This window comes from Hyla sarda, chromosome 1, assembly GCF_029499605.1.
Source record: "Hyla sarda isolate aHylSar1 chromosome 1, aHylSar1.hap1, whole genome shotgun sequence".
Classification (NCBI taxonomy): Eukaryota; Metazoa; Chordata; class Amphibia; order Anura; family Hylidae; genus Hyla; species Hyla sarda.
Window position 1 is genome coordinate 593,273,951 of NC_079189.1, and position 26,709 is coordinate 593,300,659.

Here is a 26,709-nt window from a genome sequence, read left to right on the forward strand (position 1 = left end):
TTCTTGGTATTGCTTGTTATTTTGTATGGTTTTTCATTTTATTATTTAAATGGCTATGTCAGGTATCCTATACAAAAGCTGTTTAACTGTTTAACTGCTGTCAGGACTCATGGTGATAGCCTGTGAGTCCTTCTTCTCTTTGACCACTCATAGTCCTGCTTACCCCACTCACTCATAGAGAAAACAAGTTATTCCTGCTCCCTCACCCACTCATAAAGAAAGCTTCCTGCTTCCTCCATCCACTAATAAAGAAAGCCTGTGAGTCCTGCTTCCTCCACCCACTCATAAAGCCTGTGAGTCCTGCTTACCCCACCCACTCATAGAGAAACCCTGTGAGTCCTGCTTCCTCCACCCACTAATAAAGAAAGCCTGTGAGTCCTGCTTCCTCCACCCACTCATAAAGCCTGTGAGTCCTGCTTACCCCACCCACTCAAAGGGAAAGCCTGTGAGTCCTGCTTACCCCACCCACTCATAGAGAAAGCCTGTAAGTCCTGCTTCCTCCACCCACTATGAGAAAGCCTGTAAATCCTGCCACAACCCACCCCTCATTGAGATTTTTCTAATGCCACTTTCCCTTTAAGGAAATGCTGGATGATAACTGCTCTGAAGCCTAAATAATTGTACCTGATAGTAATAATCTGTCCAAAATTAAGATCATAATTGTTGACTTGAGCAATGAAAATAGCAGCCAGGGCCTCATAGAGGGCTGTGCCATCCATATTGATTGTAGCTCCCACTGGTAGAACAAATCGGGTCACCCTCTTATCCACCTTATTGTTTTCTTCCAGGCACCTAAATGTTACTGGTAAAGTTGCAGAGCTAGAAAAAACAAAACATAATACATTAGCAGTATATATGTAGTAATATGGAGTAAAAGAAGACCATTATAATGTGGATTATATTACTAACTGCTAAGCCTCTATCTACACATTGCAGACATATTAGGGCAGACTTACCATTGGAAATGCACCATGCCACGTGTACATGCCTTGCATCACATTTATTATGTGTTTTAGGGTCTATTCACACGTACAGTATTCTGTGCAGATTTGATGGGCAGGATTTTCTGGTGCAGATTTCAACGTAAACTGAACACAGCTTGAAATCCTGCGCATCAAATTTGCACAGAATACTCTACGTGTGAATAGACCCTTAAAGAGGTTTGTGACATACTCAACAAAGCAGGTGGCTTAGTGCGAAAGGGCAAAGGAGATTACTTTGGTTGCCAAAATTTAGGTGTTTATTTTTGGCCTACAGCCACCTAATCATTGGTCTGAACATAGACTAGACAGTCCAAAGATGTGACACTTTCATCACTTTCATGCAGCCTAATCGATAAGTTATTCAGGCAGTCCTCAGTGGCTTTACCCCACCCCGCCAGCCTTAGTTGATAGATTTCTTACTGTACCCAAACAGGGGAGATCTATCAACCAAAGCTGTTGGGGCAGGTAGAAGCCACCAGGGACCACCCTAATGACTCATGGTTTTGGCAACATGAAAGTGGTGACAGGCTCCCTTTAAATGGCCTGAGCCACTTTGATAAATAAGACACATGTGTTGACCGTCTAGACTAGGTTTGCACTGCATTAGTAAATCTGGTTTTGCTTCAATTTTGAGTAATAGGGGATAAGAGGTCTAAAGGCGGAATACCCCTTTCTGACTGAAATGACAAAATCAATGTGGAAACCACAAAAAATAAGCGGTGCCTCTTCGACAAACAAAGGTTGTTCCCCTTCTGGATTTTTCCATATTAATTGGGTTAAAGGGGTATCTGGCCCTTAGACATTTTATTCCCTATCCCAGCGGTGGGACCGCCACAATCTCCGTGCAGCACCCGGTATTCTGTGCAATCACGCTCCCTCCCACAGACATGAATGGAGGGGGCATGGAGTGATGTCACGAGGGGGTGTGATGTCACATCTCCATCTTGGAAACCCAGCCTTTCAGAGACTGTAGCAGCACATGGCACAGAATGTCAGGTACTGCACAGAGATCGCGGGGGGTCCCAGCAGCGGGACCTCCGTGATCAGACATCCTATGTCCTATCCTTCGGATAGGGGATAAGATGTCTAAAGGCGGAATACCCCTTTAACATTGCTTAGTCTCCACTGCAGACATTGTACTAACACAAGCTTTTACCCAGCCAAATTGAGTACTCTAAGCCCTGCTTATTGCTTCAAACCTATTGTTTACATGGTTTATGTACTGGAAGGTGAGGAATGGTCTATGAAGGGACCAGAAGTGCAAACATCATTGTAGGACCTACTACAGAGGTATAATACTAAAGCAAAATCTGGAATTTAGCCCTCATATGCATTTTAAAGTGTTACTTCTGCACCCTCTTTAACCACACCTCAGGAGGCAGGCCATGACACTACTACCAGGCCCAACAGGAGAGGTTGGACCTGATGCTATGTCTAAAACTGGTTTTAGGTGGTGGCCATTTTTGCCACTTAAGTGCCTATAGCAATGCATGACCTTTCTGGCTAACAAAGGCACTAAGAGGAAGGATTTCATCTTATATGTCCTGGATCAGTATACCTTAAGAGCTACTGTACCCATGTGATTTTTGGAAGACTGGAGTATAGGGGGAAAACTATTTTAACAATACATATGCACAAAAAGGAACCTATAGTTTAGTGCATTTTACAAGCCAAAATCGGTACATTTACTGCCCCACCCCAAAAACTACCTCAGAATGCCAAAAGGAACAATGTTACAGACCCACATATGGCAACTTTTGGGCTGGGTTTCCACATACCCTGCCCATTTCACAACTTGGTTTCCATGATTGTACTGGCAAAGTCAGGGCTGTTGGTACGTATGCTTACCTTGAGGAGGTGCCCAGGGCTGTGATTAAGGCTTGCACCAATCCTCCAATAAACACCCAAGGATTTTTACGAGTGACAAAAAAGTAGAGCATAGGAAGGACAATGATGGCGTGGATAAGCAGTCCTACAATTACAGTGACGGTGTACATTCCAAGCTGCCCTCCAACCACCCCCATATCTTCCATCTCGGCAATCTTTCCAGCGATCAAGAAGAGGATACCCAACGGGGCATACCTAGGAGCAAAGGAACCATACGTTATGCCATATGTTAAGATCGTAATAAAGATTCACAATAGTCATTTCTTTATGTAATCTCTTGTCTTTATAAAAGAAATTAAAATAATCTTAGAAGTTGGCCCAGGTCTAGTAGGTGGAGCCTGTAGACCTGTTTTGACCAATCACATTCAATGTTGCTCAGCAGTGAGATCACTAGACAAGCCAGTGAGCGTGCTTGGGAAACCCGCTAAATGATATATTCTAAGAAAACTGGATGAGGGTGAGGCACCAATTGGATATATATGAGCCATTTCCATGAAAAAAATGCTAATATTTAATTTAAGAGGATATCAATGCAAATTATATGCAGAAACTAATGTCCCTATCAATAATGGAAACTATTTTTACAAAAAAACAAAACAGAATTTTGAGGAATTTTGGCAATCAGGGCATGCTAGGAGTTGTAGCCTTGTATGGAACCACATTATGAGCTTTCACTCTGTGCACCACCATAGAGGTACATACACATGCTAAGGCTTCATGTATCATCAGTACAGATTGATACTCACCACATAATTACAGAAACTAATCTCATAATGGCCTCATTGAGGCTGTCAAAGAAGTCTTTTAAGGCTTTCCCTTGTTCTTTCATGCTTCCAATCACTAGACCAAAGCACATTGAGAACACCACAAGTCCCAGCGCATTAACTCCATTCACCGTTCCTGGGATGGGCACAACCTCCTCCCGAAAAGTGGTCAATGACTCCAAGGCTTCTGATACGTTGTTCATGACTGAGGACAGCAGACTTTCATTTTCTGGCATTGGAACCCTGAACTGTTTCTTCTCATAGTTTGTCTTGAACTATAAACAAAAGAAAAACCCAGCAAATTTAGAATTATATATATACATACACCCAAACACACACATTCTAATCATGTGAATTATGTACATTTTTATTGCTCAGCTCCTATGTAAACCATTGGGTCACAATGGTTACAGACTTAAAACAAGCCAATGTAATCTGATCCTTTAGTTTCACTTTCACTTTTTGCTCACATTTGGTAACATGCATGTGTGGAGACATATGGCTCTCTACACTAGCTATGTCTGTTTATAGGAGACAACCCTTACGGCCGCCATTACAGTCCCCATATGAATTATCACTTAAATTCTAACATCTATAGATCAGTCATTAATGCAATAAGGAGGAAGAGGATTAACACCCTTTTCCTTCTCCCTCTCCCTCTCCCTTGTGTGTCTTTTAATAAAGCTTAGGGCCTGTGATCTCCCCTCACTATCCCGTTTTCCCAACACCCTTCCCCAATCATGGTCCCCTATGCTTTGTTGCTGGATATTGTACATACTGTTGCTTTTGATAATGTTTTCATAATGTATGCTGGAATGTTAGTGTAGCATGTGGTATGATGAATAGTGTAGGGAACCTGTGCTGTATATTGTGTCCTGCTATGTAAGGTGAATGTCTTATTTATTGTATAGGTGATTGACGATTGATTGGTAATTAAGATATTTTCAGTCACAAATATATATATATATATATATATATATATATACACTAATAGGCTGGTGGAACAGGATAATAGATTTACAGTGAGATACAGAAGAATATCATACCTGTTTGAAGCAAGCTTCCACTATATTCGGAGGAAACATATTTCTGTCAGAAAAAAAAATGTCAACATAGCCAAATGTTACAAAAGATATACAAAAGACCAACAAATAAACAGAAACAAAGAACTGGTATCTCTGTACAGTGGTGACAGTCGCACCCAGGTCCTAGTACCTCAGGGCACCCAAAGGCTGTTACATAAGATGCTACTACATAAGACAACAGTGGTATTAAATGATACATGGCAGGTAGGGGCCCTGTTGCATTGGGTCCCAGGAGCTTCAAGTTATTCCACTGACCTAACTTTATAACAAAAAAACTTTGTTTTGCTAGGATGAGCATGAACACTAAGATTGACCAGTTTCACATGAACCACATGGGCATTTTTGCACTCGTATTATTGAAACCGGTTTTGGCCTGATGACCTGAAGATTGTTGTTAAATTGGTTCACCAGTCAAGAGGTTAAGCTGTGACTTCCGTCTATCTACGCATGGGAAATCAGCCGTAAGTTTATCTTATCACACTGAGCAGAGAGGCATACAGTGTATGCTTCTCTACTCAGTGAGTGCAAAAGAGCAAGGGACTCCTGCATTTGACAGCTGATAGTGTAGGGTGCCACAGATAGTACCTGAAGGAGAAGGGACTCCTGTCAATAACAGAAGACCCTGCTCCTGTACACCAAGCAGCCCAGGCACTCTGCACCTGGCCCAGCATTTGGACTGTTGGTAAAAGGTCAGATGACCGAAACATCCATAATAGTTCATGTTGTGATTTATTTCTTTTGTTCATCCATATAAAACAAGATTTATGTCAACTTAATGCATGTAAATAGTGTAGTGGAGAGTGTTGCAGAATAATTTTTATTGCTTTGGATAAATTCTATATGTAGCACCCCGACAAATATCAAAGTGTGAAACAAATATTGTTATATTTCAGCATTTGTATACAGCCAAACAACTAATTCGAGTGAATTGACCCAAGATGAATTTCGGGAGATTCACTCATCTCTCTGATTAATCTCTGATTTTGACACATAAAATGTGCTAACTTCCACGTCAAAAGCATCAGAGCATCACTGTTCAAAATTCCAATTCCATTGACTTCAATGGCCCTGATTTACTAAGAGTGGAGTGGAGTTTTCTTTGTGTGTTTTATTTACCGACAAATATTTTACAGCTGTGGGGTTTTCTAGAGCTCAAATCCACATTTTCTGTGGAAGAAGATGTTAAGATTTTTTTTAAGTGTCGGGAGCAAGCCCCTTTTCTGGGTAAGATGGAGAGATGGTCAGGTTTTTCCAATTTTTGGTCGCAAATTCTGACGCAGACTCAATTTGCACTTCAACAACCGACAAAACAGGTCTGTTGTAAAATATTTCAAAGTTTACATACAAAGGGCAAAATTTATTAAAAGGGTTTAGAAAGGATAAAACTACACAGGCAAATATTGCGCCAAATTTAGCACAGTAGCAGGCCGTATTATAGATTTAGCACATCTTGCTAGACATGTTAGACACTTTCCCTTATATCATCTCTTGGCTGACCTACTATAGTCCAATATTTTGCACCAAAATAATGATGTATGACAGAAATAAATTTGAAGCCATGTGCCCTTTTCTAGGCACTTTTCAAAACTTTACTAGTATGGCATAAATAGTGTTTAAAGGGGTACTCCGGTGCTTAGACATCTTATCCCCTATCCAAAGGATAGGGGATAAGATGCCTGATCGCGGGAGTCCCGCTGCTGAGGACCCCCGTGATCTTACACGCGGCACCCTGTTTGTAATCAGTCCCCGGAGCATGTTCGCTCCGGATCTGATTACCGGCGACCACAGGGCCGACGGCGTGTGACATCACGCCTCCGCCCCCTTGTGACATCACGCTCCGCCCCTCAATGCAAGTCTATGGGAGGGGGCGCGATAGCTATCACGCCCACTCCCATAGACTTGCATTGAGGGGCAGAGTGTGAGGTCACATGGGGGCGGAGGAGTGACGTCACACACCGCCGGCCCCGTGATCGACAGTAATCAGACCCGGAGCGAACACGCTCTGGGGACTGATTACAAACGGGGTATCGTGTGCAAGATCACGGGGGTCCCCAGCGGCGGGACTCCCGAGATCAGGCATCTTATCCCCTATCCTTTGGATAGGGGATAAGATGTCTAAGCACCGGAGAACCCCATTAAATGGTCACTCTCATTAAAACTAATTTTTGCTATTGCCCTTGTTATGGTAAATACAAAATATTTTTTTTTTAAATGACGTATTCTATTTTTATTTGTGCTTAAAAAAGCTCAGGAACCCATTTTCCCCCATCTTTTACACAGACTTAGGACCGAGGACCAAACACAGGAAGCGTAGCCTGGAGTGCTGAGGGGGGTGTGTCCAACCAACAGCAAATGGCAGTTAAGTGTGAGAGGAGCTATGATTGGATGAGGCTGGACACACCCCGCTCAGCACTCCATGCTGCACTTTCTGTGTTTGGACCTTGGTCCTAAATCTGTGTATAAGATGAGAGGAAATGTGCTCTTGAGCTTTTTTAAGCACAAATAAAACAGAAAACTTCATTTTTTTTTTTTAAACAAAGTATATTAGAAATATTTTTTATTTACCATAAGGAGTGCAATAGCAAAAATTAGTTTTAATGAGAGTGACCATTTAAGCCATAATGAATGTATAACACGCCATCTATAATTGTTTTCTGATTGAACATAAAGCATAATCCTGGTGCCTTTTGCATAATCTCCCCCAATGTGATTTGGATTTAAATGTTTTTTTTTTTGCAACATTTCTTTAAGTCTGTGGCATTTTTAATGAATACACAGTATGCTCTAGGTATGACATCCTACCTACCTAATGGATTCAAATAACATCAGGAAAAACCATGTGTTCAAAAAAATTTTACAGAATAAAATTAGTTACCAAAAACAAGCGTAAAATACATAATACAAATAGTCCCCCCAGCAATCCAGAATATTTTATATTCCGATGCCAGATTCAAATAAATGACAATATAAAACACTTATAAATATTGACGCACCGGATTAAATCAAGGAAAGCATCGGCAGCGGTGACCGGCTCGATTTTGCCCTCTCGGTGCATCTTCTCTTTGCTGCCCTTTCCGGGGTGGATGATAATGACAATAATAATTCCAATGAATACGGCAATGATCGTTGTTGTCATGTAGTAGACGACAGCTCTTAATCCCATTTTTCCAGAAGCTTTACTGTCCAAGGCGGCCATACCTACAAGGAGACAAAATGTCATTTTTAGTAAAGATTCAGGTGGAAAAGGTAGCAGTCACTCCAGGTCCCATGGCCGGTAGACCTCTGTTATAAACTCTGCATTTGGGCCCAGGAGGTCTCCACTTACCCCTAGCAAATTTACAATGAACAAAGTATAAAGTTTTTTTCTTTTTGAAGAATTGATCCTTAGGAGATTTCAGTACACTTGACATTGGCTGTGACAAAAGTCACTGTGTAGCACTCCCTAAATCGTGCTGTATTAGTTAATGGGGTCATGTTTCGACCCTCAAGGTAATATGACTGCAGCGTGACAATCACCAAAAAGGTATTCAGGTTGGATTTCTGGTTGTGGCCACTCACGAGTCACAATACAACTTTATTCATCTATTTCAGGTAAGGTGCAGCACAAAACAACAACCATAGTTCTTGTACAGTGGTCCCTCAAGTTACAATATTAAAGGGGTACTCCCCTGTTCAGCGTTTGGAACAAACTGTTCATAACGCTGGAGCCGGCGCCGGAAGCTCAAGATGCCATAGCCCCACCCCCTCATTACATCAAACCCCGCCCCCTTAATGCAAGTCTATGGGAGGGGCGTGACATCATTAGGGGGCTATGACATCACGAGCTCCCGGCGCTGGCTCCAGCGTTCGGAGCAGTTTGTTACAAACACTAAGCAGCGGAGTACCCCTTTAATTAGTTCAGGACAACCATTGTATGTTGGGACCATTGTATGTTGAGACAATAACTCTATGGAAACCTGGTAATTGGTTCTGAAGTCACCAAAATGTCATCCAAAAATAGGAAAAAGTGAGGATTAAAGAAAAATAAGATAAAGCAAATCCTTACATATAAAAGTAATAAAGATCTGCTGGGAGCTGTAATCACTGTCTATGTAGAGGACAGGAACTTCTTCAGGATCCTGTACAGTACATGCAATGTCCGAAAAAAGTAACATGGAGTCGCCCTCCACTGGTGTCCAAAGGAGCAGCTAACTGTGGCACAGGTAAATAGTAGTACAGAACATGTAATACCGCCCCCTGTACTGTAGGGGGCTCTACCAGACAGGAATTCAGTGCATACACTTAAGTAATTACAGGGGTTTTACCAGTGAATGCCCATTCTGATTGGTTAGTTCTTCCAGCCATTTACACGTTTCACATATCTGGACTGTCTGTAGCATTGTATGTTGTGTATATTGTATGTTGTGTATATTGTATGTTGAGTATGGTTTCAAGTCACAATGGTTCAGAAAAGACCATTGTATGTTGAAAATATTGTATGTTGAGGCCATTGTAAGTTGAGGGATCACTGTACTTGTTAATCCTTGACCAATGAGCCCAACATTGTGACCAAAGCCACTTTGTATTCTAAGTGTTATGCCAGCAATACTGGACCTAACTTCTGTCGTATTGGGAACCACAGACCTGAACTGTGCTAAGGAGACACACAAAGTAAATATTAGCAGAAAATGCTGTCCTGTGTCTGGGTTTATGACCATGCACATTGGGGGGAATTTACTAAGACCAGCGTTTCACACATCTTTAGTACAATCCAGGTCTGCTTTTTGTTTCTCCACCTCCACACCTGTTGTTAGGCCCATTCCCACTCCCATTTGCTAGCTGCCAAGTGACAATCCTTTGGAAAGAGATGCCCAGAACATGTTCTCCAATACAAGTAGCATCTGGTATGGGATTAACCAGGGCTGGACCCCCTTTTTCTAAGGGCCCCATAGCAGCTACTTGTCATGGACAGTACAGAGATCTTTCTAGTGATCTTTTTATACCTAGGCCGGTAACCATGACAAGGGGGCATCCTCTACGTCTAGAGGAAAGAAGGTTTCATCATCATCACAGACAGAGATTCTTTACTGTAAGAGCGGTGAGACTATGAAACTCTCTCCACATAATGTTGTGATGTCTAACTCAATAAACACATCCAAGGGGGTTCTGGATCCAGGGATTTATTCGGATGCCATATTGGAGTTGGGAAGAAATTTTTCCTCTGTCATGGGGCAATTGGCATAATCTTCATGGGGGTGTGGGGGTAGTTGTTTGCTTTCCTCTGGATCAACAGAGTAGGGTTTTAGGTTGAACTCTATGGTCTTTTACTATGTTCTTGCTCTACAGAATGCACACTCTTACATACAGCTTCTTACACGCTCTTCTACTATTGCACCTATTGTACTAATAATTTTCTAAATTAACCAGAAAGGCCAGGATAAACAATAATTTCCAGACTGGTGCAATGGATGCAATTGTGGAAAAACTGCAAAACTTTTTTTTTGTATAACTATTTAAACACATTTTTTAAAGTAACATTTTCATAAAGTTACAGACAAAAAAGGTTGAATCAAAGAGAAGTATACATAACTCAGATACAGAAAAACAGCAAATCCCCTTATAATGTAACATCTGGTACATACGGGAGGGATTGACAAGTAAGTTTGAAGGAAACTTGATGTAATCTACTCTAATCAAGGATTAATCTGTAGAAGCATAAAAACAGTCAGGTTATAAGCTATAAACCAAATACATCTTCACCACAGAAAAGAGTAAGAGATAAATAATAAGAAGATGAGAAAAGAAAAGAATAATGAAAAGGGAAACAGCATAAAGATAGGAAAAGATAAAAGGAAAGAATCACATGGATGACATCGTGTATTTTAAAATTATCTTGGATTAGTAGTTTCTAGTGTCGAAACATAGTCTTTCCAAAATGCAAAACTTTATGATCCGTAACTAGAATCCATGTGTGACTTAACTAGCTATAATAACTAGGCCTAATTGGCATAAAGGCATACAACAGAGCTGCTATGGGACCCTTAGAGAAAGGGGGCCCAACCCTGATTCCTCCAAAAGGAAAAGATGTAGGACCAAGGGGGAAATGGCCCAACGGATATGGAGGGGGAAACCAACACCAGGTTATTCCTCTCCTGTTAGCAAGACCAGTCCAATTTTAATCTACACTATGGGGTCCCCAATATACTTAGGCTGCGTTCCCACCATGATGTCGGTATCCTGCCAAAGGGGGATGCCATAGCACATGTAGACATACAGGAATGGGCTCCTAAAACATGGTTTGCTGTACTTTAGGTCCAAGTCAAAACTCGGAAAGAACTTAGAAAAGAACCCAAACACAGTCACTGGCTCAATACATCAATAGTGTTGTTTGTACCTTCACTTATACGTCAACATAAAATTCGGAACGTGTGGGGCAAATCATGACCTAAACGCAGCCTAACAGAGTAAACTAAACTACCCTGACCAATGTATTGGGATATTATTGTTGATACTGTGAAGCCCTGAGTAATATGGGCACTTGGCTTTGCTTTGCAATATGGGGGACGGACATTCAAGAGCTGAGAACTCTTAAGTGAGGACGTCCAACTTGAAAACATTCTGTTCAGCCTCTATTCACCCGCCCTTTGTTCTGGGCTGATGTAGAGTGAAATTGGTTTTTTTCCCCCCAAGCCGCAGCCCCCAGAAGGGCTTGTTATGTCTTTATATCGGCTCAGTGTGACCGTTTCACACTCGCTTAAAGAGAAAGGGTTCGGGAGTCTAATAGAAAGAGAAGGGATTGAAGGAGATTTTTCTTGTTTGCAGGTTCTGTTTGTCTCTCACGTCATTCCTTTCACCATTCGAGTGTGTGTGAGGCAGCGCAGGGAGAGAAAAAAATCGTCCGGGCTACACTTGGAGTTGCTGTGGCAACCAAAGAGACATCCTTGTTTGTGGTGTCCATTGGCGCTGCAAGTTTCCCAGGGCCCGTCACAGACAAGAGGGGGGAAGCGGGGGCCACCGTGCATGGCAATTAATACAATATTAGGGATGTGGGAGAGAGATTTGCTGGGGATTAAAGGAGAACATACATCTACTCAAAACAATGGAGGCTTTTGCTATCTGCCAGTAAAAGAGAGTAAGACTGCCACAAAGGCCCATGACACATGACGGATACAGAACTAACTTTATTGCACCTCTATCAAGTATCCGTGTCAGGTTCCCATTCAGCGCTGACAGTGATTAGTACCTCGTATAACACTGAGCATTTGTGACCGTCACAGTCGCTACACAACTCCACATTGTCCGTCACAATACACAACAACACGTTTATACAGTACGGGCTGCTGGGACTCGTTAATGGGCACGTTTATAGGAGGTTTCCGGTCTTCAGTACATAAACTTTGAAAAGAAATACACTGCAGCTTTCCAATATGGTTTGATTTTCAACTTCTGATCAGCGGACAAAGAGGCAAACGCTCATTTGTCGGCTGTTTGGGTCGTTTTGACTCATGAAAGTAAAAATCACCGGCCATGACCCTAATACATGCCCTGTGTAATGGGGGATGTGCAGGCAATGGCTGATAGCAGCAAAAGACAGCATGAACCATCCATGGGCCCGGTGGTCAAGCCATGAAGAGGCTCGAACAATCTACAAGGTTGGCACTCATTTACTGTGCATTGTCGGTACTGTTTTTGGAACAAAATAGCTCTGCTTTTCTATTCCTGGATGTCCTTTAATAGTCAATTGGGTTCAGGAGACAAATTTTAAGATAAACTTTAAGATTACTTTAATTTAAGTCCAAAGCTGCTCTACCACCCATTCTACACTGATCAGTGTAGTGAAATCGTACTACGCCCAGCGAGTTCCGTGCATGAGCCCTTTTTTTTTAAATCTTGACTTTTGTATGGAATTTGATGGGCAGGAGAGTAGCTTTGAATTTACACTTTAAGGGTACGTTCCCACATGATGTATTTTGCTATGTATTTTCTTCTGCGTATTTCCCTACCCAATGACTTCAATGGGAAATAAAATACGCAGCAGCAAATATGCAGCAAAATACGTCAGGTGGGAACGTACCCTAAAAAACTTTGGCAATGGACTGTGATGAATGGTGAGGTCGCAGCAGAAGATGTATGAAACGTTCTGGTATACTGAATACAACAATGAGGCTTCCATGTCTTCAAGTGAATGAACTGAGCTGTAATACCAGACACAACCATGGACACAAAAGTGGTGTCATCTCTGGGGAAGCAAAAGCTTCCTTCTATTGCCAGACTTGATAGGCTTTCCTCCACTGATACTATGGGAAGTAGCCCTCCTACATTCCTTTTTACCCTGCGGAGCATTGCAAGGGTTATAAGATAAGAGAAACCCACTACCCTCTCAGCCTAACTTTTGGTCCATCTATATTTACCCTGTCCAGGGGAAAGTAACTCAAACCCCCCCCCAAAAAAAAAAAAAAAAAATCATGACACCCAGAACCCAAATCCCAAGCCTTGCCAGACGTCCTTGTTGTTATCACCCTGTATACTTATCCCCCATCCTGTAAACAGGGGCTAAATGTTATCAGTAGGACAACTCTTTAAGCCTTAAAGGAACATTCTTATTCTATCCTGCCCGGGCTGCAATAATAGTGAAAATAAACTTTCACTTACCTTCCTACGTTCCTCGGGAGCTCTGCTACAGCTGATCAGTCGGCCGGGCTGTCTTCTTCCTACTTCCCTTAGCCCGGAATGTCACACAACGCTTCAGTGTATCACCGGCTGAATCGGGACATCGTTGTGGCCGGTGATAGGCTGAAGCATCGTGTGATGTTCCGGGCTAAGGGAAGTAGGAAGAAGACAGCCCGGCTGACCGATCAGCTGTAGCGGATCTCCGGGGGAATGTAGGAAGGTATGTGAAAGTTTATTTTCACTTTTTTGCAGCCCGGGCCGGATAGAATAAGAATAGTCTGTATCGGACAATTCCTTTAAAGGAGTACTCCGGTGGAAATTTTTTTTTTTCAAACCAACTGGTTACAGAAAGTTAAACAGATTTTTTTAAATTACTTTTATTATAAAATCTTATTCCTTCTAATACTTATCAGCTGCTGTATACTACAGAGGAAGTGGAGTTGTTCTTAACTGTCTGACCACAGTGCTCTCTGCTGACACCTCAGTCCATGGTAGGAACTGTCCTAAGCAGGAGATGTTTGCTTTGGGGATTTGCTCCTACTATTGACAGTTTCTGACATGGACAGAGGTGTCAGCAGAGAGCACTGTGGTCAGACAGAAAAGAACAACCTAACTTCCTGTGGAGCATACAGCAGCTGATAAGTACTGGAAGGATTAAGATTTTTTAATAGAAGTAAATTACAAATCTGTATAACTTTCTGGAGCCAGTTCAGTTTCCCTTTAAGTTTTAATATCTGCCAGAGTCCACCCAAGATGTATGTTGACATATAAAAATGTGTTACAGATGACATCGCCTTGTATCTATATACTTTTGTAACCTACAGTGTTGAGTACCCAAATGTATGTGAAAAGATTATCATCATGAAAATATCTTAAACAACATTATGAGTCAATTTTTTATGCCAAAGCACCTCCAACCACAGCATTGCTAACAGCGACAGCTCAACTGCTACAGAACCCCCAATAGCAAACAGCTCAAGAGTCCCCAGAATCCCCAGTAACAGTAAGGCCATGTTCAGACGTTGGAGATTCCGCTGCAGAAGAGTCCTGTTATTTTCAACTGCATTCTCCTGCGCTGTGCACATGGATTTTCCCTGGCAGATGTTTCAGGCATGGAAATTACGTTTGGCTATTGTGGGAGCTGTGACTTTCTCCCAACCCATTCAGATAAGCGACTCTTTGAGACTCTACTATAAAAACACCTCTGTCGAACCCTACTACCCCAGGAGGCGCTCCGCTTTCTCTGTTTTTCCTTTTTTTTTTCTACGAATCATCTGTTGAGTGAGACTCAGGTGGCCACTACGCCCATTGGAGACTTGTGCACTCCTGCCAAAATTTACAGAAATCAGGCAACAGGCCCTATGCTGAGCTCCGGCCACTCAGGAGCTGCAAGGGTAAGGCCAACCGGCTTTGGCATTAAAGACCAGCTACAAAGGGTATGGTCACTATTAGGCTTGTCTATCTGCACTAGCTCCTATATTGTACCTTGCTATATTGATCATGTTTATTCTGGCCTTAGTTTAGTGATCTGACTTTCCTCTGTTTTCTGTATTGGTACTGCACTGCTCTCTAGGTTTTGATTCTGTCGATCTGTCTGTTTTATTATTCCTTGTGTTTTGTTTCTACTTTTGTGCCTGTTAACCCATTGTGTCCTGACCTGCTTTCCTGACTTCTGTACATTGTTACGCCCTGCACTTTTTTTTTTAGAGTAGCACTGTGGTTGGGAACATCCTGTTAAGGAGGTGGGTACCCAGGGACAGAGGTCTGGGCAACCTAAAGGCTGAACTTATCCCAGCCGGACGTAGATTCCAGCACTGTGAGAGATATTTAGTATGGATACTTGGACGACAGGTTCTTATCTGTATCAAGGCCTGGGAAATAAAAGCCAGAATCTATTAGGAAACAGCTCGTCCTTTACTCAATGATGCAAATTTGACATAGTAGAAGACACTTGAGATCATACAGTCTTGAGACACAATTCTTGGAACACAATAGGAAGAGATAGCTGGTATATGTCACAATCCTTGAGAAATTTAAGAGCCTTACGAATTGGCACTAATGTTACTTGTAGTCTTCCTGGGTAGACTGGTTCACTATCCCTAGTGGTTCGTGTTAGGCCCAGAGGCATGCAGCGGTTCTGGACTGTTCTACACTGGACTTGCAGGATATGACTCGACACTTAAAGGGTTAGTCAGTCTGACGAAAAACAACTTATTCCACATCCACAGAATAGGGGATAAGTGATTGCAGGGTGGCCCCCTCTGCTATTTCCTGCCCGGCACCCTGGCTCTCTGAGAGGAGTGCATCCTACAAAAAGGGGGGGTAGCTGGAGATGCCCAAGTACAGCACTCAGTTCTCTACGGTGCTTCCATAGAAATGAATTAAGTGCGTGCCATCTGTAGCACACACTCCTCTCAGAGAGGGCAGAAGATCACCAGGGGTCCGAGCGGTCGGATCCACCCCCCGTCATTACACCCTTATCCCCTATCCTGGTGATTACACCCTTATACCCTAATCCACTGGAAAACATTTTTTTTTTTCTTAAATCAACTGGTGCCAGGAAGTTAAAGATTTGTAAATTACTTCTATTAAAAAATCTTAATCCTTCCAGTACTTCTCAGCTGCTGTATGATCCACAGGAAGTTCTTTTCTTTTTGCCTGACCACGGTGCTCTCTGCCAACACCTCTGTCCATTTGAGGAACTGTCCAGAGTAGGAACAAATCCCCATAGAAAACCTATCCTGCTCTGGACAGTTCCTAAAATGGACAGAGGTGTCAGCAGAGAGCACTGTGGTCAGGCAGAAAGGAAATTCAAAAAGAAAAGAACTTTCTATGGATCATAACAGCAGCTGATAAGTACTGGAAGGATTAAGATTTTTTAATAGAAGTAATTTACAAATCTGTTTAACTTTCTGGCATCACTTGATTTAAAAAATAAATAAATGTTTTCCAGTGGAGTATCCCTTTAAGACTTAAGACTAAGACTTGCGATTCAGCTTGAGACTAGACTTACTTCACAGGGGAGTGTTGGCCATTTGTCTTATTGTTCCCCCCCCTTTATGGATTTTTAGAAGATGGAATTACGCTATGTGTTTTAACTTATATCCTTCTCTGGAGAGCTGAGATCTTTCACCTTGTTTAAAGGTTTAAATCAACTGGTGCCAGAAAGTTAAACAGATTTGTAAATCACTTCTATTAAAAAAATCTTAATCCTTCCAGTACTTTTTAGGGGCTGTCTACTAAAGAGAAATCCAAAAAGAAATGCATTTCCTGTGATGTCCTGACCACAGTGCTCTCTGCTGACCTCTGCTGTCCATTTTAGGACATGCCCAGAGAAGCATATGTTTGCTATGGGGATTTTCTCCAGTTCCTAAAATGGACAGCAGAGGTCAGCAGAGAGCACTGTGGTCAGGACATCACAGGAAATGTATTTCTTTTTGGATTTCTTTTTAGTATACAGCCCCTAAAAAGTACTGGAAGGATTAAGATTTTTTAATAGAAGTGATTTACAAATCTGTTTAACTTTCTGGCCCTAGTTGATTTAAAAAATAAATAAATAAAATAACGTTTTCCACGGTAGTACCCCTTTAAGTTTTTTTGGGAGCCATAGGGGAGCATGCCATAGTAAAAAGATCCCCTCCCTCATTTACATGAGGCTTAGTCTTCGGGTCACGTGTGCAGTATGGCGGGGGTTCATGTGTACAGAGTTGTGAGTGGCACATGTGCATTCTTTTCTGTATTTATATATTTTTACATATGAAGAAAATGACAATACAATACTGTAATTTTGTTGAAGGCAGGGGGTCCAGTCACCCTTCTTGCATAGTGTAAAGACCCAATGGTTGTATGACTACTAAATTAATTACATTTCATGACTATTATTCGGCCATTTTAAAATTAGATATGAGGTTTGGGGTTCATGCTACGCAATGTACACTATCCCTCAGTGACACACACTATACAACAGAGGGTCTGGTGGTGCATATTGATGGCATCGACACCCCCCCCCCTCCGCTCCCCATTCCTGAAGAGGTGGCCGCTGGTCTCCAGTACTTCTTTGTTTGGGCCGAAGCGTCCTTAGGTAGGTGGGTGGGTGAAAGGGTTGCCACCCGGCTGGTATTTTACCGGCACGCCCGGTATTTTGGCCACCCTGGCGGTATTTGTATATTAAAGAGGTATTCCAGGGAAAAACTTTTTTTTATATATCAACTGGCTCCAGAAAGTTAAACAGATTTGTAAATTACCTCTATTAAAAAATCTTAATCCTTTCAGTACTTATGAGCTTCTGAAGTTAAGGTTGTTTTTTTCTGTCTAAGTGCTCTCTGATGACATGTGTCTCGGGAAACGCACAGTTTAGAAGAGGTTTGCTATGGGGATTTGCTTCTAAACTGGGCGGTTCCCGAGACAGGTGTCATCAGAGAGGACTTAAGGTTGTTCTTTTCTGTCTAAGTTCTCTCTGATGACACCTGTCTCGGGAACCGCCCAGTTTAGAAGCAAATACCCATAGCAAACCTCTTCTAAACTGGGCGTTTCCCGAGACACGTGTCATCAGAGAGCACTTAGACAGAAAAGAACAACCTTAACTTCAGAAGCTCATAAGTACTGAAAGGATTAAGATTTTTTAATAGAAGTAATTTACAAATCTGTTTAACTTTCTGGAGCCAGTTGATATATATAAAAGAGTTTTTTTCCTGGAATACCCCTTTAAAAATACCGGCAATGCAATGTCCGGTATTTATCCAACCAATCCTCCAACTCCTGGAATGTTGCACCATATACCATACTAATGCTATAACAGTGTTTCCCAACCAAAGTGCCTCCAGCTGCTGCAAAACCACAACTCCCAGCATGCCCGGACAGCCAACGGCTGTCCGAGCATGCTGGGAGTTGCAGTTTTGCAACAGCTGGAGGCACCCCTGGTTGGGAAACACTGACCTATACTATATACTACTATACAGTTCAACATGCTGGGAGTTGTAGTTCTTGTTTGGGGCAGCTGCCGAGCCACAGACTGTATCAGGGCATGCTGGGAGTTGTAGTTAGTAAATAACTGCAACTCCCGAATTTAATAAAAGAAAAGCGATCAAAAAGTCACGTTAAAACAAAAATAGTACTGTTAAAAAACGACAGATCGGGGAGCAATAAATGACCCTCATACAGGCGTGTTTAAGTAAAAATAAAAAAAGTTAGACGGGCCAGAATAGGACAAAAGTTCCCCCACATGTGTGTACCCTTTTAATGTTACGCATATATAATTAATTATGCAAATTAGCATGTCTGGTATTTTTTTTTGCAAGAAAGGTGGCAACCCGAGCAGGGGGAGCAGCATTTATCCCCCTTGATACATATTTAGTCTTTATTGCTCTAATAATACTTTGGCTAGAGAATTCAATTAACCTATAACCCTTCGTAAGCACCCGCCCATGAGACAGTGAGTCAAGCACCATCTCCTCCCAAGACAAAAAAGGGATTAGGATAAGGCATGTAAAATAAATCTTTTACTCCTATCATCATCTATTTTTATGACCTTCCAGTCAACTAAAGCAAGCGGGGGGAACTATCAAAACCTGTAAGGAGGAAAAGTGGAGCAGTTGCCCATAGCAACCAATCAGATTGCTTCTTATATTTTTCAGAGGCCTTTTCCAAAATAAAAGAAGCCATCTGATTGGTTACTATGAGCAACTGCACCACTCTACCGCTCGCTACACAGGGTATGATACATGTGGTAGCCAGGTACAAGAGTTGCACCCCTGTACCCTTGCTATCCTGTCAGGTGGACTCTATTGCGGTGTACCCCGAGTTTAATCCATGTAATGTAAATGGTTAAAGGGGTTATCCAGGCCAAAACTTTTTTTTATATATCAACTGGCTCCGGAAAGTTAAACAGATTTGTAAATTACTTCTGTTAAAAAATCTTAATCCTTCCAATAGTTATTAGCTTCTGAAGTTTTCTGTCTAACTGCTCAATGATGATGTCACATCCCGGGAGCTGTGCATGATGGGAGAATATCCCTTACATGATGGGAAAAATATCCCCATAGATGCTGGACAGCTCCCGGGACAGGAGTCATAAGAAAGCAGTTAGACAGAAAACAGCAACTCAACTTCAGAAGCTAATAACTATTGGAAGGATTAAGATTTGTTAATAGAAGTAATTTACAAATCTGTTTAACTTTCCGGAGCCAGTTGATATATATATATAAAAAAAGTTTTTGCCTGGAATACCCCTTTAATTATACCTTGTGTTATCTACTATAATGTCTTTCTACTGTTATGTGCCTTTAAATACTGTTACCAAGTGCTGTAACCAAGGAAGGTACCAGTGATCATGTGACTAACAGGGTGACCTATGGGACCCCTCCAGAGTCTCCTCCATATAAACCCTGGGAGGAGCAACTTGGTTCTGTTCTGAGTGCAGTAAAGTCAAGTCCAGAGAGAGTGTCTGGTGTCCTGAGAAGGCCCAAGGCCTACCACGTAGCCACGCTTCCACTAATCCAGTGCCCCGCAGGTGAACGTCAAAACCTGGTGAGCTACATACGGGGTGAAGTCTGTTATATAAGTCAGCATGGGCCTGCAGCAAGTTGTCAAAGTCCACTTTAAGTCCCAGAGAGCCCTAAAGTCTCTGAAGTCACTGGTCACCTCCTTGGGCCTAACTGAGCTGTCAAGACTATTACACCTGTCTACCTCAGTAAAGCTTCCGTTGTTACGTAACTTGGCGTCCAGGTCATTATTTGCCCCGTGCCTAGCCCAGGATCCAGCGGCATACCTTCGGGTGGTGCAGAAGTTAAACCATGCCCTGGCGTCATGAATACTAGGGGTTAATGCCATCTGTGCCTAGGGAAAATAACATCTGCCCTTCTCACACCTTCACCATATACATTTCCTCCATGACTATACACATAAAAAAAAAAAAAATTATGCATGATGTTTCAGACCTTACAAGCCTGTTAACCGATTACACAGAGGCAAATTCACAGTGTAGGGTCCATCCCAATGAGGTCACCTTATCGTGGTGGGATGGTCCAAACTATTTGGCCAAATGGTGAGCAAAGTACCTCGATTTTTTCATTTTTTTGCATTGTAGCAATATAGCATTTCATGTTTTATCTGTATCTTTGTGCTAGCAGTGTGCTGCTGTATTCTCCTGTATATAGATATATATAGAAACACACACGCACACACCGTATACATGACGTGCTATCAGCATGCAAATTCTGACATAAGACAAGGTGTTCTGGAAAGCAAGGACTATGTGCATCTGGAGAGGGGAGTTATTGCAGGGGAGAAGCTCAATCATGGTTTGGGTCCAATAAAGAAGAAAGAAAAAAAAGCAAACAGAAGAAAATGGGGGCAAAGCTGCAATGCCTGACGCTGTCTGCAGACAAGAGTGGTGCTGTTTAGAAGAAAGCAGCCTTGTTGTCTAATCTCATACAACATGGAGTGTAGAGTAGGGCAAGTAGGAAAATTAAAGGAAAGACCATGGTCTGTGGTTGATTTGTTCATCCAAAAGGTGAATGTCTAGTATACACAATGATATTATTATGCACCAGTCCTACAAAGTCAAGGCACTGTTGAAGGTGAAAGAAATAGGTATTTATATACACTGCAATTGAAAAGAAAATTATGTTGAGGCTTAAATAAAAAAAAAAAAAAAATAATAATAATAATTCAAATTAATCCCCCCCCCCCCAATCATTCTGCATTTAATACCCCATGAGGGTGGGGTCACACGTGCCATATTGTGCACGTATGGTAAATTTAGGTGATTGAGTATTATTTGGAAAGACACAGTCCTGCCTCACCGCTGACAATGCATATAACAGCAAAAAAAAAAAAAAAGGAGGCGGAAAGAATTGCCTGTAGAGTTCAGAGACAGAGCTCAGAGACTGTATGGAGGCACAGATCTGGGGGAGGGTACAAAAAAGAAATTCTGCTGCATTTACAGTTTCTAAGAGCTCAGTGGCCTCAATTTTTTTTTTTTTATGAAAGACTGTTCCCCCTAAACTGAATAATTAGGGGAGTTGGGCCTTTGTAAAACAGGTGACCAAGAACCAAATGGTCACTTAGACTGGGCTCCAAAGATTCTGTGTGCAGATGGGAGAAACTTCCAGAAGGTCAACCATCACTGCAGCCTCCACAATCTGGGCTTCATGGCAGAGTGGCACTACTTGTTATAATGTGGATGATGTGGGGATTACTTTGGTGTCGGCCCCCGATATCGCGGAGGGTCCCAGTGGCCGAACTCCCTGCAATCTCGGGCCAGACACCCAAGTAATCTGCTGCACGGAACAAACTCCACTCCGTGCCAGATTACGAGCAACCACAGCTGTCAAGCCCCCTCCCATAGAGTTTATTGGTAGGGGCGTGATGACCACAGCCGCCTGAAGCCAAGCACAGCCGGTCACGACCACGGCCCCAAAGCCAGCATTCAGAACGAAAAGTAGCCTGCAGGGGATTGTGGTAGGTTCCCAGCGGCGGGATCTCCTCGATCAGACATCTTCTCCCCTAGAATTTCTGCCAATGGAATTTTCCATCAAATGAAAGCCCAATACACTTCTATGGGATTCCGCACTCCCGTTGACACTTCGGAATTTCCGCATGCGGAAATTCCGAAGTGTCAACGGGCGTGCGGAATCCCATAGAAGTGTATTGGGCTTTCATTTGAAACGGAAATTCCGCCATGTGAATAGACCCTAAATTTTCCCTCCAGAAGGAGAAACGAAATCAATGATAATACAAGTGACCAGCGCCCCTCTCCGTCCCATGCTATGCCCATACCTCTCATGCTTTTCTCCCTACTCCATCCTTCTCACACATCTTGTAGTTCTGCCATAGCTATGTTATTTTTCTCTAAATGTGTTTTCACTGCAAACAGCCATATTTCTTTTATAAATGTTATCTTTGAAAAAGGTCAAGCCAACCTTTGTAATTTCTCCAATGTGGACACCACGCTATTGTTCCGTACGCTATGTATGAAGATTTCACCCGTGCTCAGCCAATAAATGTACTTCAATTTTTTTTACATGAACAGTGCCACTCTTATTTATAGGTAGTGTCTGGTACTGCAGCTCTATTGCCCTTAATTAGCATTAGGCCATGTTCACATGGCAGAATGGAATTCCGCCTGGTAATTCTGCAGCAGCAGAGTCTCATTGAATCCCATTGACAACATGGCGGAATTTCCGATTCCGTTATCCGCAGAAAGAATGAACACTTCTGCACTGGAATTCCACACAGAGATTCCACAGCAGAGTCCCACTGTATTCAATGGGATTCTGCTGTGTTGTGCAAATGGCGAAATTTCTGCACCAGAAATTCAGATTCCGGTGACCACAGAAAGAACGAACAGACTCCGCACAGAATGCATTGCTGTCTATGAGACGGGACACTCCCGTGTGGTCCTGCAGATGGAATGGACAGGTTCATTCTTTCTGTGGTCAGAGTAATTGGAATTTCTGGCACGGAAATTTTGCCATGTTCACAGCAGAATCCTTGAATACAGTTGAATACAATGAACATGAACATATGTAGTGTTGCCTCATGCATTAATATTCAAACTATTAAAATATACTTTTATGGTAGGGTCACACATCGGATCAGCAGCGTATTTTACGCTGCGGATCTGCCGATGACCTGACCGTATAGGGTGCCTCCAGCTGCTTTCCCAGGTGTCCTGCTTGCAGCAGCAATCTGTGTGGCTGCTCGTAGCGGCGGATTGCTGCTGCAAGCCGTACACAGGGGGGATAACAGCTGGAGGCACACTATAGGGTCGGGTCATCGGCAGATCCGCAAGCGTAAAATACGCTGCGGATCCATTACGTGTGACCCTACCCTAATGTTAAAAAGTAAAAGATGATTTATGGTAATAAGTGAGGTTTCCACAATATATATTTTTTTCTATAAGTTAAGACATTTACTGTAAGTCAGTGTTTTCCCAATCATGGAGCCTCCAGCTGTTTCACAGTACACAGTCACAGTACAGAGATAATACACACAGTGATGTCACAGTACAAGGATAATACACACAGTGATGTCACATTCTAGAGATAATACACAGTGATGTCACAGTACAGGGATAATACAGAGTGATGTCACAGTACATAGATAATACACACAGTGTTGTCACAGTACAGGGATAATACACATAGTGATGTCACAGTACAGGGATAATACACACAGTGATGTCACAGTACAGGGATAATACACAGTGATGTCACAGTACAGGGATAATACACAGTGATGTCACAGTACAGGGATAATACACACAGTGATGTCACAGTACAGGGATAATACAGAGTGATGTCACAGTACATAGATAATACACACAGTGTTGTCACAGTACAGGGATAATACACATAGTGATGTCACAGTACAGGGATAATACACACAGTGATGTCACAGTACAGGGATAATACACAGTGATGTCACAGTACAGGGATAATACACAGTGATGTCACAGTACAGGGATAATACACACAGTGATGTCACAGTACAGGGATAATTCACACAGTGACATCACAGTACAGGGATAATACACACAGTAATGTCACAGTACAGGGATAATACACACAGTGATGTCACAGTACAGGGATAATACACACAGTAATGTCACAGTAAAGGGATAATACACAAAGGGATGTCACAGTACAGGAAGAATACACACAGTGATGTCACAGTACAGATATAATACACACAGCGATGTCAGGGATAATACACACAGTGATGTCACAGTACAGGGATAATACACACAGTGATGTTACAGTATAGGGATAATACACACAGTGATGTCACAGTACAGTGAGAATACACACAGCGATGTCACAGTACAGGGATAATACACACAGTGATGTCACAGTACAGGGATAATACACACAGTGATGTCACAGTACAGGGATAATATATACAGTGATGTCACATTACAGGGATAATACACACAGTGACGTCACAGTATAGGGATAATACACACAGTGATGTCACAGTACAGGGATAATACACACAGTGATGTCACAGTACAGATATAATACACACAGCGAGGTCAGGGATAATACACACAGTGATGTCACAGTACAGGGATAATACACACAGTGATGTCACAGTACAGGGATAATACACACAGTGATGTCACAGTACAGATATAATACACACAGCGAGGTCAGGGATAATACACACAGTGATGTCACAGTACAGGGATAATACACACAGGGATGTCACAGTACAGATATAATACACACAGCAATGTCAGGGATAATACACAGTGATGTCACAGTACAGGAATAATACACACAGTGATGTCACAGTACAGGGATAATACACACAGTGATGTCACAGTACAGGGATAATACACAGTGATGTCACAGTACAGGAATAATACACACAGTAATGTCACAGTACAGGGATAATACACACAGTGATGTCACAGTACAGGGATAATACACACAGTGATGTCACAGTACAGGGATAATACACACAGTGATGTCACAGTACAGGGATAATACACACAGCGATGTCAGGGATAATACACACAGTGATGTCACAGTACAGGGAGGGATAATATACACAGTGATGTCACAGTACAGGGATAATACACACAGTGATATCACAGTACAAGGATAATACACACAGTGATGTCACAGTACAGGAATAATACACACAGTGATATCACAGTACAAGGATAATACCTACAGTAATGTCACAGTACAGGGATAATACACACAGTTATGTCACAGTACAGGAATAATACACACAGTGATATCACAGTACAAGAATACCTACAGTAATGTCTCAATAAAAAGCAAAAATCACACAATTTAGTTATTAGTAGTCACATACGCATATTAGAGCACAATTATATAACTATAAAAGGGAACACTGGTTTAATTTTTCTACATAAAGAAGCACAAAAAATGAAAGCCAAATGAGTCTACACAAAAATAGAGCAGTATGCAGAGTGTGCGGCACCCGAAATAGCCCCGGTCAGAAATAACTAATTGTCCTTTGTCAAGTGTTTCTATCCAGTCATCCAAAACTAACATGTGTCTGGAACCAATTTCGCCTCACATTTGGGAAAGGGGTGAATCCTTCCTGACCTCACATGACAAATGGATCATTTCCCCTCATCGTGTAAACATCATTCTCTGCTATATTACCAATAATCCTCAAAGCAGTCATGGGATTCACCAATACTACATCTTGACATCTTTACTGCTTTAACTGTAAAGAACCTTTTCCCATGTTGATGTAGGAGTCTCTCCCCCCCCCCCCCCATACATACTGTATACAGTAGGCTGCCCTCCTTATCCGATGTGTAGTTCTTGGAATGAATAAATGATGCCTCATGTCTTTGTTTTGACCGAACATGCACTATTTGGACAACAGTATTGGGACACCTCCATATTACACTTTATTTACACATATTTACACATTGTTCCTATGTATTAACCTTGTAAACTAAAAGCGTACGTCAGATCCCCCCCCCAAAAAAAAAAAAAAATTTATAATAATAATAATAATAATAATAATAATTAAATGTTACTCAGTCCCTAATCCTGACCATGTGCATCTAATTTCTATTCCTCTATCACCTATGTTAATTATAAAAAAAATACCTCTGTTCATCAGCTCACAGTGTTAAAAATCCTCTCAGGAAGGGGGCGTGTCACTCCCTTGTGGTGGTGGAAGGTGATTGGTGTGTGGTGGGAGGGGGCGTGTCCCTCCTTGTGGTGGTGGGAGGTGATTGGTGTGTGGTGGGAGGGGGCATGTCCCTCCCTTGTGGTGGTGGAAAGTGATTGGTGTGTGGTGGGAGGGGGCATGTCCCTCCTTGTGGTGGTGGGAGGCGATTGGTGTGTGATGGGAGGGCGCGTGTCCCTCCTTGTGGTGGTGGCAGGTGATTGGTGTGTCTGCTCATGCAGCCTTGTCCATGAGTCATTTCTTGTCCATGACTCGTAGACAAAGCCGATGCTGCTGCAGGACTGGCTAGTGTCCCAGTAGGTATGGGGACCCCTAGTGGTGAGGTTTTCAAGAGACATTTTCTTTATTAAGCAACTTTCCTCTGGACAGGTATTGATAAATCTCTCCCCATGTATGGACCTTGCTGTGCTAGTTTTTTTTCTCGTTTTTTTTTTGGGGGGGGGGGGGGGGGGGGTTGTTTTTACGCAGTCCATTTTACTTTACAAATGGCATGTTCTCTTTATTGTATGAGTCAATTCAATTACAACAATACCCACATTTACACGCTTTTCTATTATTGTACTACTTTTAAAAGATATGCCCCATGATCTGTGGTTTCCACTTTTGCCTATATGTGACTATTTGATCACTTTATATTCAGCTGACCAAAATCAG

At 42.2% G+C, this 26,709-nt stretch overlaps 1 protein-coding gene across 1 annotated transcript in view; it reads right to left on the reverse strand.

The window, feature by feature from the left end:
- The window catches only part of SLC1A3 (solute carrier family 1 member 3), a 75,328-nt gene that overhangs the window by 16,375 nt on the left and 32,244 nt on the right, over positions 1–26,709 (reverse strand). The window contains exons 4-8 of the mRNA XM_056546422.1: positions 7,713–7,917; positions 4,681–4,723; positions 3,617–3,909; positions 2,832–3,065; positions 625–819 (exon numbers count right to left, since the gene is read on the reverse strand). Of these exons, the coding sequence (XP_056402397.1) occupies positions 625–819; positions 2,832–3,065; positions 3,617–3,909; positions 4,681–4,723; positions 7,713–7,917 (970 nt within the window). The remainder of the gene's footprint in view (positions 1–624; positions 820–2,831; positions 3,066–3,616; positions 3,910–4,680; positions 4,724–7,712; positions 7,918–26,709) is intronic.